This window comes from Motacilla alba, chromosome 14 (assembly GCF_015832195.1).
Source record: "Motacilla alba alba isolate MOTALB_02 chromosome 14, Motacilla_alba_V1.0_pri, whole genome shotgun sequence".
NCBI classification, from domain to species: Eukaryota; Metazoa; Chordata; class Aves; order Passeriformes; family Motacillidae; genus Motacilla; species Motacilla alba.
Window position 1 is genome coordinate 7680522 of NC_052029.1, and position 12863 is coordinate 7693384.

The window sequence follows — 12863 nt, forward strand, 5'->3', positions numbered from 1 at the left end:
CAATATAAATAATAATGAAATGTATCTTCAGTTTGTTATATGGAACACTAAAGGCCCCTGCATATACTCTGCTGCACAAAACATTCTATTTGTCAGCACATATTCTTACTTTCTTGCTAGGTAGCCTCGGGACATAGCCTGGAAGGTGATGATAACATCTGTGATCTTCAGGTCTCTCTCTTCTTCCAGGTGAGCCAGAACACCAGTTCTGAAGAAGATTTTACTCTGTCCAATTCTGTACAAGTTGGGATCAAGCTCTAGTGCTTTAATCTGGAGGAAAACAGGGATATTTTTTTAACTCCAGTGCTGAGGTTTAGAGTACTAAAAATCACTTCTCATTTCTGTTCAGACTCAACACTTTGATATAGAAAGCATAGGCCTGATTATCAATAGGATCAAAAATGCTTTCCTCACCATGAGTATGCAAGCCTGCTTCCCATCCATGAATCCCTTAGGAATGGCATTTGCAGCAAGAATTTCGTATCTGCCAAAAGATGTTTGTGTTAGGGAGGCTGAAACACACTGGGTGGTTTGGTAGAGACAGGCAGAAGTACAGCCCTGCTGAAGGCAGAGCTGGGGCGGAGGGCTCGTACCGCTGGCGGAACTCCTGGAAGACGATCCTGTTGGGGAATCCCTGCCGGCAGATACGGATCCCTTCCAGGACACCATTGCAGCGCAACTGCTCCAGCACTAAATGGGCGTCAAGTTTGCCAGACTGAAAAGGGAACAGAAGGTATTTTTAGCTCAGATTTACAAGAATGTTACCATCCACACGTCTATGTTTGAAGACATCGTTCAGCTCTGCCTCGTGCAGCAAGCAGCTCAACAGGAGTGACGTGGCAGGAGTCTGAAAACCGAGCATCTGAAACCAACCCTTTTTTCATGATTTGGAATGATGCAGCGGACAAAGTTGGGATTGGTGTTCCTTAGGGTGGTCATCAGTTTGGTCAGCTGCTCCTTGTAGAGTTGTCCAACGGTACGGAACATGCCTTTCTTGGTTTTTGAAGCACTGGGGAGTGAGCTTTCACTCATCTTGGCCATTTGGTCCAGCCCAACTATACGGTCCACTGAAATAGAAAAGAAAGAATGGAACAGTTTAAATAAACTCTCCTTGCCTCACATCACACTCCTCGCTGCCATGGTTACACTGCAGCTTGCCAAAGAGGGCAGGTATATTTTTAATGCAATAGAAGCATTCTGACAAATGTAGTAGAAGTCCTTCTGGGTAAATAGTCTACTTCTGTCAAAGATGAAAATGTGGATTTTGTTAAGAAGTGACAGAATGGAGCAACTGAACACCCAGAACATATTTTATTATGTCCATGAATTAAATAAAACTCCACAGAACTTGCATGAGAGGCTTCATAAAACCTAACAATAACCTGTATTAAATGAGGTCCACAATTTTAAATATTCAGCAACATTTTAACTGTGTAATGAATAATTTTAATTTTGTTGCTGAATAATATTAAGGAAATTTTTTGATAGTGCTTAAAACTCTTTAATGAAGTTTTTCATTAATGATGTCTTTAGAACACATTATTCTTATGTCTTAGCTCAGTCTCTTCTATGCTTATCATGTTCACACTTGTGTGCTGCCAGCAAGGGATGGCTGTCAAAAAGTTCTGGTAGGAGTTTCTCCCTTTAAACCCATCAGTGATTTAGAATTGTGATTCATACCATCCTTCCAAAGGTCTGCTACAAATTTGTCTGAAGACTGGTTCAGCAGAGAAGTCACATTGTCATTTAGTGGATCCATGTTCTTTGTCAGCCAGGCAGTTGCATTGTAGGTAACCTGCAGGGAATAGTGAGTGCTACATCAAAAATTTGTTCTTAATAAGAAATCTGGAGTGTCCAAGAACACAGGGCACTGTATTAACTCAAAATCAACAAATAATGTGCAGAGGGTTCTAGGGTTGAGAGCTGAGTATTTATTCTCTCATGTACTAATGTCTTTAAAAACTCTGCTTACTAGAAAAGAATCCAAATTACTTGGATTTTCAATAACCTCGGTGATGGTAATTTTTGTTTTCTTGTGAGCTTAGCACAACCATGATTTGCAAATCTTATTTCCTGTGTTGTGTAATTAAAGCACTTAATAAGAACAATTCATAATTAAAGCCATGTCTCACCAAGGCAGGCACCAGAATGTTTCTCTTTGATCCTTTGGGTATCAAAGAACCAAAGTTCCCTAAGTCAAAATAGCTCAATCTGTCCAGTACCTTTCCTGCATAGTGCATTATACAGAACTCTGTTTTGTCCTTGAGTTGCTTGGGCTTCTGGAATTTGGGATGGTTGCCTTGTTCTTGAATTAGTTTCTCCACAAAGGATGTGTCAGTAGCCTTGGGGAACCAGCACTCTTCATCCAGCAGAGCCAGGACACCGGGAGGATTGGTCTGCAATGGGAGCAGTATCAGATCAGAATCATCACAAGCAGAGGCACAGACAGAGCACCACCTTCCTCACCCCTGAAGTTACAGATCCTTCCAGGAAATAAAGGATCTGTTGTACTGACACATAACTGATACCTCTGTAGTATCCCACCTACAGAGAGAGAATCTTACTGGTCTTTCGATCAGCTCAATGCAAGGTTGCAGGTCCAGGCCAAAGTCAATGAAATTCCATTCAATGCCCTCTCGCTGGTATTCCTCTTGCTCCAGTATAAACATTGTGTGGTTGAAAAGCTGCTGAAGTTTCTCATTAGTGTAGTTGATGCACAGCTGCTCAAAGGAATTGATCTGTGAAGAGGAAAGAAGTGAATTCATAACATTAGAAAGAGACCTTCTAGAGTGAACTTAAATGACAAGATGGTATTTGCTATTTTGTATTTGTTTTTGCATATTAAAATAATTAAAATTTAGGGATCTATATGAGTTTAATCAGCTTGTTTCTCACAGTACACACCTCAAAGATCTCAAATCCAGCAATGTCAAGGATCCCCAAGAAGGAAGCTCCTTGTCTTTTTGTTTTGTCGAGAGCTTTGTTCACGCGAGCCAGGATCCAACGGAACAGACGCTCAAATTTTGCCTTGGCCAAAGCTTCTATGGCAAAGTCTGCCTGGAAAAGGTCAGAGGAGATTGTAAGTGAAAGAAGAAACCCACTTAACTCTTAATTTCTGTAGAAATGAGACAGAAAACTGATGTTCCCCTTTAGACAAGATGTAAGGAGAAATAGAAATTGGAAAAGGGAGAAGAGCTTCAGGAGAGCTGGGCAGAGTGCTTGTGGTACCTGCTCTTTGGTCTGAGCTTTCTGCACAACATCTCGTCCGACCTTGATCCTTGGGGTCAGAATAGATCTTGTGAAATCTGTCACATTAATCCCCATCAGGTGGCACACTTTTTGTGCAGCTAGAATAAAAAAGTGAGATTTTATTTCAGACTGAATTGCCTCTTAGCTGGTCAGTAAGTGTGAATATGAGTAGCTCAGCAAGCATGCAGAATTATTTATCTTTCTTAAAAGCTTCTCTATTGTACATACAAGAGATGATGCCATAAAAGTAACATTTGTGATCCAGGTAACAAATTCACCATTCATCAATTTATGGATTCAAGATTACTAGAAAAGGTAATGATAATTGAGCTGATTTTAAGCATGGTTTATATTTTAAAGCCTGAGAGTTACACAGATAATACAATTAAATAAAAAAAATTTATAAAGAGTTGCTGTTTTATTAATTTCTTAATGTTAACTAAATTTTGAAGTGGAAAATCTTACCAGTATCATCTGGCATAGAAGCTTGATCAGTGTTTCTCTCCTTCTTGAAGACAATATTACCCAGTTGTAGGACAGATGAAACGACCCTCAGGATAGCTGTAAGAGAAACAGATCATATAAATGAGGAACAGAATGGCCATGTTTTGAAAACTCTGTTCTCTGCAATAACTTTCTAGTACCTCTGATAGTCTGTACCTCTCTGGAGAGAGTAAGGCTTGTTTTAAAGGACTGTGCCTTAAAACTGGAGGAGTTTGAGAACTGATTGAACAAAAATCTCCACAATCTGTGCAGTGGAGCAAATGGACCAGTCTGGCAACACCAGCACCTCAAGCTAAGTTATGCTGGCTCCCCAGGCAGATCCCCACATCTCAGGAATCTGTCTCCCACTCACAGTGCCTGTAGCATCTTCCCTGCTCAGTCACTCAAGAGTCTTTTAAATAAAAAATAAATCTGAATTAACAGCAGCTTAAAAAATGTGTGGCACTTCTGAATGTCCAGTTATTCAGGGACATGTGGATATTTAGTTGTGCAACTAAAATCAAATGTATACTTATCTTTAAAAGGATTAATGTCAAAATCAGAAGAGGTATTTATTAATGTTTGATAACTAAAATATACATAAATGTGATGCCACCTAATCTCAGGTAGTAAAATCTAGCAGTATGTTACAGATGAGTTTGTATCACTTTGGGGAGTTCTATTTGTTTATCTGTAAATTTATCTAATTTATACAGGAGAAGAATATTGTCCTAATGGATTTCTGTTTTAGAGCATGAAGTCAGAGGGGTTCAGACAGCAAAATAATGACTCCTGTTGCTGCAGTGGAGAATGTTGCTGTCCATGGCAGTACTGGCAGGAGAGCAGACCAGTGTGCACCAGCACCATCATCCAGGCTGACCAAGGCTGGGGTTTTGCTCAGCACCCCTCGGCCACTGATGCAGGTGAGGGATGTGCTCTGCTGCTGCTGCTGCAGCTGCTCCAAGGCTCAGCAATGGGAGGACGCTGCTTTTGCCACCAGGTGTCACCTGGGACATGGCAATTTGCATCCGAGGGCCCTGCACACTCCCAGCAGCACTGAGAGGTAAAAGCTAGGCAGGTGGATGTCTCTGGCAGGCCCACATTTTCAAAACAGTTTAGTTGTTGTTTCATCCTCTTTGTTTTTATTTCTCTTTTTTTCTGAATCAGTGAGTACATATGAGCTATTTGAGCCTGTTCAGTTTCATTCAAAAATAAATCAGGTTATTTTGCAACTTTTTCCTGCTAGTTGGAAAGTTCTGAACAATGGCTTTAGGTGGTCATTACTGTTGATAGAGCTGGCCTAGACTCAGTAGTCTCTTTTTGGATATGTAGGGGGTTCCAATGAGAAATATTCCCTTTCATAAACACAAGTTAGCTTTGCAAAGTGATTATTCTGGACAGAATTAATGTCTGCATTTGCATCTCTATGTAGTGTCGCTTGCAGATGTGTATGCTGAATACAGTTCTCACATGTCTGTTCCTCATCAGTAAAGCCCATAATTTTCATGGCTTCCAAGGTCTCCTGGAACATTTCATCATCTTGTTGAGAAGGAATAGGCACGTAGCCACTGGATAGAAAGGTGTAATTGTTGAAGCCTTCCAGCAACAAATCATCTAAAAAGAAGAAGAAAAGCTTTATTTAAGAACATTTACTTAATGCTCTTGGTTCATGAATTCTCCTAAGGAACAACAGAAAAAAGCCAACATTATCACCAAAGGAAAAATCTGCTTGTATGAGGAGTTTAGGGTTTATAAAATATTTTCAAAATAACTATTTAGCAAGCTTAATGGTATTAAGTTTCTAGTTTTCATTAGTGACTGGAGAACATCTCTGCACTTGGGGGCAATTTTGTTTCCTATGGACTCAAATCTGAGCCATTCTTCCCAAAATCCTTTTATTGAGTGCCATATGTAACCTACTCAGAATTGTGCCTCTCCCTGTGGGGATTCATAGCCCATAATAATAAAAACAGAAAAAGGTAACAGCCAAAGTGAGCCAAACTAACAGACTGTTCAGCCCTATTCTATGGCCAACATAGATTCTTAGGTAAGGAACATAAAAACCAAGGGAAATACAGAGTAACCCATTGTTTTATACATTCTTTAGCAATGAGTGATTCAGGGAAATATGTAATCTTTGAACCGTGAGGTTCCAACACATCTGAAGCTGTGGCTTTCACAGTGTAATAACATGCTGTGGCAAAGACATTCTCTTAATTTATTTTAAAACAATGAGCTGATATTCTTGTTGGAATGGCCAATCTCTTTTGTGTAAAGCAATTAATAACTCTTCCCAATTTATCATCTTGATATTATTCAAGATGGGATCTGAATGGGTCTACATTTCCTGTAAATTAAAATATCTTGTAAAGTACAAACAGCATGCCTCAAACAGGTGGACATGAATTGATGCTTTCTTATACTTCACTTGAGAAAATTGTTTTCTCTAGCTAAAATACACAGCTATTTCTATGGCTGTTTATTTATAGTAAGGATTGAATGACATATAATTACAGAAATTAAGATAAATACTTAGGCAAGCTATTGCTCAGACTATTCAGTGAGATGAGAGAATCATTAGTAAGGAACTTACTTCTCATCTGTTCAGAAGCTCCAGCAATCAAATAGTAAAAGATGTGAAATGTTCTTTCATCTTTAGCCTGACGAATTGCACGGGATTTTTCAAGCAAATCTGTTTGTAAAGTGTGTTAAAAAATCAATAACATGATTCAGTCCTTTCTTAATTGTGCCATCAGCCTCAGAACCATCAATAGCATTGTTGAAGTATTTCCATGTACTTGTCTAACATGAATATGTGTCTAATTCTGTGGCAGGAGCTCTGGTATTGGTATAATGCTTATCACAATAAGCAGATCAATCTCCTACTTGCTATTGCAGGGCAAATGCTGGTAATCATGGCAGTAAGCAAAATAGACCTAAATTAATCTAAAATCCAAGATCTAAAACTAATAGTCACAATATAACTCATACCACTTTGAAAATGAAGCACCAATATAATTCTTTCAATATATGGTGGGGCTGCTAGAAAAAAAAGACTTATTGAGGTGAGTATTGTAGGTATAAAAGCAATAAAATCAAGTTATATTTATGGACCATTTTTGTGACTATAAGCTAATAAAAATGAAGTTATCAATAATGTAACTATTTCGATACCCGTCAGTGATTCACTCTTTAAAAGCTAGAGTGCTATAGATAAAACTTCAGTTAAGACCAAAAATGTTTAAATGGTAATGATTTTTTCTAAAGATCAGTTGTCAAAATAAGAGCAGAATGATAAACTGTTTGTTGCTTGATGTTACACTCAAGGGATAAGGTACTTTTATACAGCTGCATCATTCTTTCTCATTTATTGGAGGAAGAAGCTCTTTCTATATACAAAGATGAGCAGTGCAACACTGAGGAAACCACCTGCATATTAATGTGTTCATTAAAATATACTAGCTCATAAACATACCAAGGGAACATACTTGACAAGTAAGGTCAGACTGAGCTGAATTTCTCAGTCCATTTTCCCTGAAAAAATACATCGAGGTTATTGATACACAGCTCACTGCTCTGGGTGTGTCATTTGACACAGCAGTTGGTATTTAGCACCCAGGTAAGACAAGTCCTCTGACACAAAACTGTCCCTTGTCACTGCCTTAGGTATGGGCTGTCCAGTTCCTGAAGCTGTATTTGGGGAATAGCTCCCTTTCCTATAGCTGAGAAAACAGCCCTGGAAACAAAACTGAGAGCAGGACAGAAGCTGATAGCACTAACGGGACCACTTCCCTCCCTCTTTGTTTATAGCAGGCTCAGCAGTGTTTGCCTTTCTTAGACATGCAATGAACTTGTTTATGTGCCTTCCTCCCAGCCCGGTGCAGCTCACTGGAAAGGATACAAGTCTCTATGTTTGCTCCCACAATGTAGCCCGTCACGTCGAAGTTGATGCGGATGAATTTGCCCTGTGAATGAAATGAAGATCTAAATTGGACTGTTCTTTCAGGTAGTGCCAGTTTTCCAGTATTAGCCAGTAATTAGCCTGTTCCATAAGATGTGTACATCACCCTCCCTGGAATAACATGCTTGATTCCCTCCTGCTGGGGTGACCTGTGGAACAGCCTGAAAGGAAGTGACCTTCTCTGATATTCCCTTTACACAGATTCCCCCCCACATTTTGTTCAGGCACTTAGAGGGAAAGGGTTCTCCCTGCTGGACTAGGCTTTGGAAGCAAGGGTAGGACAACAACTTTGTTCTACTTTGATTTCCACAAGGTCATTGAGGGAACAGGGTTGGATCTGTGAAACTCTCTTTGCTAAAGTTGACCTACATGGACCCACAGACTGAACTGCATTTTTCCTACTTACAAATCTGGAGGAGTTGTCATTCTTCACAGTTTTGGCATTTCCAAAAGCTTCAAGAATAGGGTTTGCTTGGAGAAGCTGTTTTTCCAGCTCACCCTAAAATTCATTCAGAGGCAGTTAACACTAAACTTTGTAATTACTTAGTTAAAACTAACAGTCGTACACAGCAGAGAAAGGTGAAATCTAATTTAAGTCTCTTTTTTTTTTTGAATACTGCATTTCATGTGGATTTGTTTTCATTCTTTATTAAGCTTTGTGTTTATCTATTTGAGCAATTAACTGCTGCCCTGTATACATGGCCCTTTTCCAGCCTTGTTGCCTGTGACAGATCAAACTCTATTGATCTGTTTAGCATCACGACTGGCCTTCTTAAAAAAAGGGTCATTCAATGTCAATTATTTTTCCCAGTTTAATGTAATTTTTTAAAGGGATATTCTTAAAGGAACCTCTAGCATGTCTTTTCCAAGTTAGTTTATTGAGACCCTTTGCTAGCAAATGACAATGTAATTAGAATAACTTGCCGAGAATAATTTTAATGTAATGCAGCACAAAGCTACAAAGCAGATTTCATCAAGTCTATTAATAATGAACCATGCAAGGCTATGTAGGTTAAATATGGAATTGCATTGATTTATTTCAAACTAGGATAATGAATTCTCATGCAAACACACAAACTTCATATTATATTGTTAATGGTGGTTAGTTATTGCTAAGGAAACAAATCATGCAATGAAACAAGCATGCATTTAATTCTATATATTTACCTAATCCTACTTCTGAGCAAAACAATGAAGTTGAAAAAATACTTTGCATATGCATACAGCTTTTCAGAACTTGTCATTCAACTCTGTCCTATGAGATCATTTACATTCACATTTACTTTGCCACACTATTCTTTGAATACTACTCTGTAGTAATATGCATTATTTCAAATAACTTACCCTGAAAAGGAAAAATCCTTGATAGATAGTAAGATATAATTTAAATAATTTTAAGTAGATATGAAGGCAATATTTCATTTTAATCTAGGAAATAATTTGGAAAATTTAAGTGCTTCCCAATTAGCGTGCAAATCTGGTAACTTTTTTTCTAAATGTCACTTCTGAATGCCTCGTAACTTCTGTGTCAATGGTGAGGGCTACCTCAAAAACATCATTAAAAACTTACTATCCAAGAGCTGGAGGAAGAGGGAAGGGAGATTTCCTAACAAGTTCATACAGGAATCCCAGAATAAGAAATTAATTCCTAAAAGTCCCTGAAGATTCTCTGTACTGGGCAGCTCTGTCCGGTTACATTCTGTAGATTTAAAAACTCCAGTATGAGCAAAGAGTGTTGCTGCAATCAGATGGAGGCATCTACAATAGAACCTTGTCTGTTAAAATGAGACAGACACCACCTGCTTCTACTGAGAACTGAACTATGCCATAGAGCTGGGGATAAAACTTTGGCTCCAGATAGCCAGCACTTTGTGCAGCTGTAAGTCCACCAAACTGCACAGAGCTGCCCCTGCCAACCATTGAATAATTTTTATTTTCAGGGAGATTGTCAAAAGAAGTACTAAATTAACTAAGGGGTAACACTGTCACAGCTGAAGTCTGAGAGGCAGCAGTCAGAATGGGGGAAAAAAAAAACTGCATGAAAGAAAATAAATCTCATTTGCCTGGCACAGAAACACCTAGAATGTGCCAGCAAACCTACCTGTATTCCCAAACCATTGCTATGTGTATGGCACACAGAGAAGAGGGTCTGTAACACACCTGGAGACAGGTGCTGCAGTGGGAATTGCTCTGGTACACGCCACAGCAGCAAGCTAAGAACATGCTAACTCTTGTGGTGGTGAACAATTCTCAACAGTTACATGGAAATGTAAAATTCCAAGCAATAACAAATGAAAAGCATGCAGCCAAACAAATCAAACACTGTGAGGTTTAGGAATTATTTCACAACAGTCCTAAAAACTTCAACCTGAAGCACAGAAAGCATTTGGGTATTTCATTCAGAAACCACATTGTTAAATTTCAGGCTGAGTGGCTCTTCCAGGATTGTGGGAAATTTAATTCAAACTATGGCAATTTGAACACACACAGAGATATAGAAGAGAGTGATATTTGAAAGATGACCCTGCCTGTGTCAGACCTCATTCTTTACCATGGAGTCTGACACAGTTAGGGTTGATTTGTGAGAGCATTTGGTGCTATTGTTGCCTTTTATCATATCATACAACATATTTCAACAAAATCTCTCTTAAATTTTTGGGGTGCAACAATAGCATGCAGATCTACACTCAGTGCCTTAAACACACATCAAACAGTCTAAGTTACTCACGTAGGCAAAAGATGGACCTTGCTGTGTTGAATAACATGGTATAAAACAAGTGTCAGTATAATTTCCATTAGACAGATATTTTTATTGTTTTTCCTGTATTAAAATAACCAGTACAGAGTTTCCATGCAAATAAACCAGGAATACAGATATGAACAATCTATTGCAGACATACCAAGGGTACAAATACCATTAACCTACTTAAAACATACTGACTGAAGAAAAGAAAAATCCTGAAGCAATGAGATGGGATTTGGATCCAGTCCTAGGTTAGTCCCTCAGGACCAGACAAGGGCAAATATTTTTATGATATATCTCTAGTTCTTCTTTGATGCATTGTGTTATTCATTATATTTTAATGACTGAAATTGCAGTGTCAGTATTCCCAATCACTGAATTACTATTTGTCAGCATGATATTGAACAAATTAGACTTTTTCTCAGCTCCTCTCTGATGGATATTTGCCTTCAGGTCTGTCTCAGGGCAAATTTGGTCCTGAGACTCACATAATTCCCCAGAGCAGTCAGCAGCAACTGCAGTTAGGGATGGTCTTGGCACCCCAAGTTCATTTCCCCCAGCTACTGAGCAGGGACTCAGTAGGAAGATATTATTTTTTTTTTGCATAAACATTAAATATTAAACATTAGTCTTGGACTGTTTCCACTAAATTAAATCACAGATTTCTAGAAAATATGACTCAAAAGGACATCAACTCCCTCGCCTACTACAAATTAGAATCCATTGTACATAAAAGCCCAGTTATTTGTGGTGGAAGAGGGGGGCTGCACACCTCGTGCTCTGCTGACACATGGGCAGGGGCAGCCGTGAGACCCAGCACAGGGGTGGGCATGAGATTTTTACTTTATTTCCCACTTCCCTACTAATTACTTATCTTGTACCCAATCTTGTATTTGAGACACAATGAAATGTCTTCCTGAATTAAGCCTGTTTTGTCATAAAAGTGAATTGCTTCATTTTATTGCAGAAGTTTTGAGTTACATTTGAAAGGCTGGAAATGATGTAGGACCTGGAGTTGTATCACTGAGCTGAGAGCCTCAGCCATGGTAATGATCTCCAGGAACTGGGCAGGTATATGGTTCAAAGTAAGAAAATGAACTTTAGTCTCTCAGGCAAGAATATTACACATTTTGAAGGAGCAAAACACTTAGAAAAAATTGTGCCTTTCAAAATTGTTACCTCTGACAGAGCAGTAAAAAATAAAGACAAGTTTTATACTGGGACTCTTTGCTAGTTGGTAAGAAAACTTACTAACAAATCCAATCAAAACTTTGGAAGTTTAAATGCTGGCATACATTTCTGTGATGCAGCTGGACAATGTGTTTGTTACAGGCTTTCCCAAACTTCTCAGTTGGCAGAGGTCAAGGGTAAAACAAGGATTTGAGCCCTTGCAGACTTCAAGGCCTTCATGCTGGGATATAAATAGGTGCTATGCCTATGGAAAACTATGAATATTTCTGTTCTCCCTAAGTACATTCTGATTTGATGCCTAAGATGGTGTCAAACAATTTTTTTTCTTCCATAAACACAGAGCTGTGACGTAAGTGTGTACTCTTAATATGCCACTGTTTGACAAGCCCCAGTCCCTGAGCTGCAGAGTGACCTCAGCACAGCCTCAGAGGCCTGGGAGAGCTGGGGATGGAGGGGCTCACTTACAGTGACACTGGTGTCCTTCTTGCCCTTGTGTGATGAGGCGACAACAGCCAGGTACTGAATGACCTTTTTGGTGTTTTCTGTCTTGCCAGCACCAGATTCACCTCTGAGGGGAAAGAAAATAACACAAAAGAAGGTAGGTAACCAGTGGAGTCCTTCTGCCACGTAGATGTACGTAGTGTATAAAAACAGGGCTGGAAACTGCCCAGCTCGGTTCTTATTTACCCCAGAACAGCACCTCCCAAACGCACCTGACTTCAGCCTGCAAAGAATGCATTATCAGAGTTATATCTCTGTCCTGGTAGTATTTTGAGTGCACATTGGGCCATTTAAGGGAATTGTAAAAGATGATGCATTTTTTGAACAGCCGTTCATCTTGCTTTGGCAGCATCTGAACACTTATGAGAAGTGGAGTTGGCAGGGACTCTGCTTATATTTTAAGATCAAAAAGTACAACATTAACTACGATGTGATACAGCAGTAAAAGAAAACATCAGCAGTAATACAATGGTTTTCTCTTCTGAAACTGTGGCATTAAAGTAGACTAACAGCTTGATCCTGCCTCATCTGAATTTTGTATTCAGATGCTCCTTGAATTCAGTGGGACCAGGAAGGGAACTGCCTGAGATGTCCCTGCTCCCTGGGTAATAAGGGACATCGCGGGGATTTGTCTGACCAGCAGAACTGGCACCCCAGCTCTGCTCCATGCAATGTCCCTTGGGAAGCAGGAAGGCAGTGGTAATTTTTCTCTTTTGGAAGACTTCCAGGTTAAGT

At 39.3% G+C, this 12863-nt stretch overlaps 1 protein-coding gene across 3 annotated transcripts in view; it reads right to left on the reverse strand.

Annotated features, from left to right (window-relative positions):
• MYH11 (myosin heavy chain 11) overlaps positions 1–12863 on the reverse strand; it is a 55022-nt gene that overhangs the window by 18000 nt on the left and 24159 nt on the right. For 2 of the 3 annotated variants that reach the window (XM_038151836.1, XM_038151839.1), the window contains exons 5-20: positions 12093–12195; positions 10422–10442; positions 8100–8192; positions 7634–7697; positions 6326–6424; positions 5203–5346; positions 3715–3810; positions 3229–3347; positions 2905–3057; positions 2565–2738; positions 2223–2396; positions 1681–1795; positions 874–1067; positions 594–715; positions 415–484; positions 110–270 (exon numbers count right to left, since the gene is read on the reverse strand). In XM_038151836.1, the coding sequence (XP_038007764.1) occupies positions 110–270; positions 415–484; positions 594–715; positions 874–1067; positions 1681–1795; positions 2223–2396; positions 2565–2738; positions 2905–3057; positions 3229–3347; positions 3715–3810; positions 5203–5346; positions 6326–6424; positions 7634–7697; positions 8100–8192; positions 10422–10442; positions 12093–12195 (1902 nt within the window). The remainder of the gene's footprint in view (positions 1–109; positions 271–414; positions 485–593; positions 716–873; positions 1068–1680; positions 1796–2222; positions 2397–2564; positions 2739–2904; positions 3058–3228; positions 3348–3714; positions 3811–5202; positions 5347–6325; positions 6425–7633; positions 7698–8099; positions 8193–10421; positions 10443–12092; positions 12196–12863) is intronic. The other variant, XM_038151838.1, reaches the window with a different exon arrangement.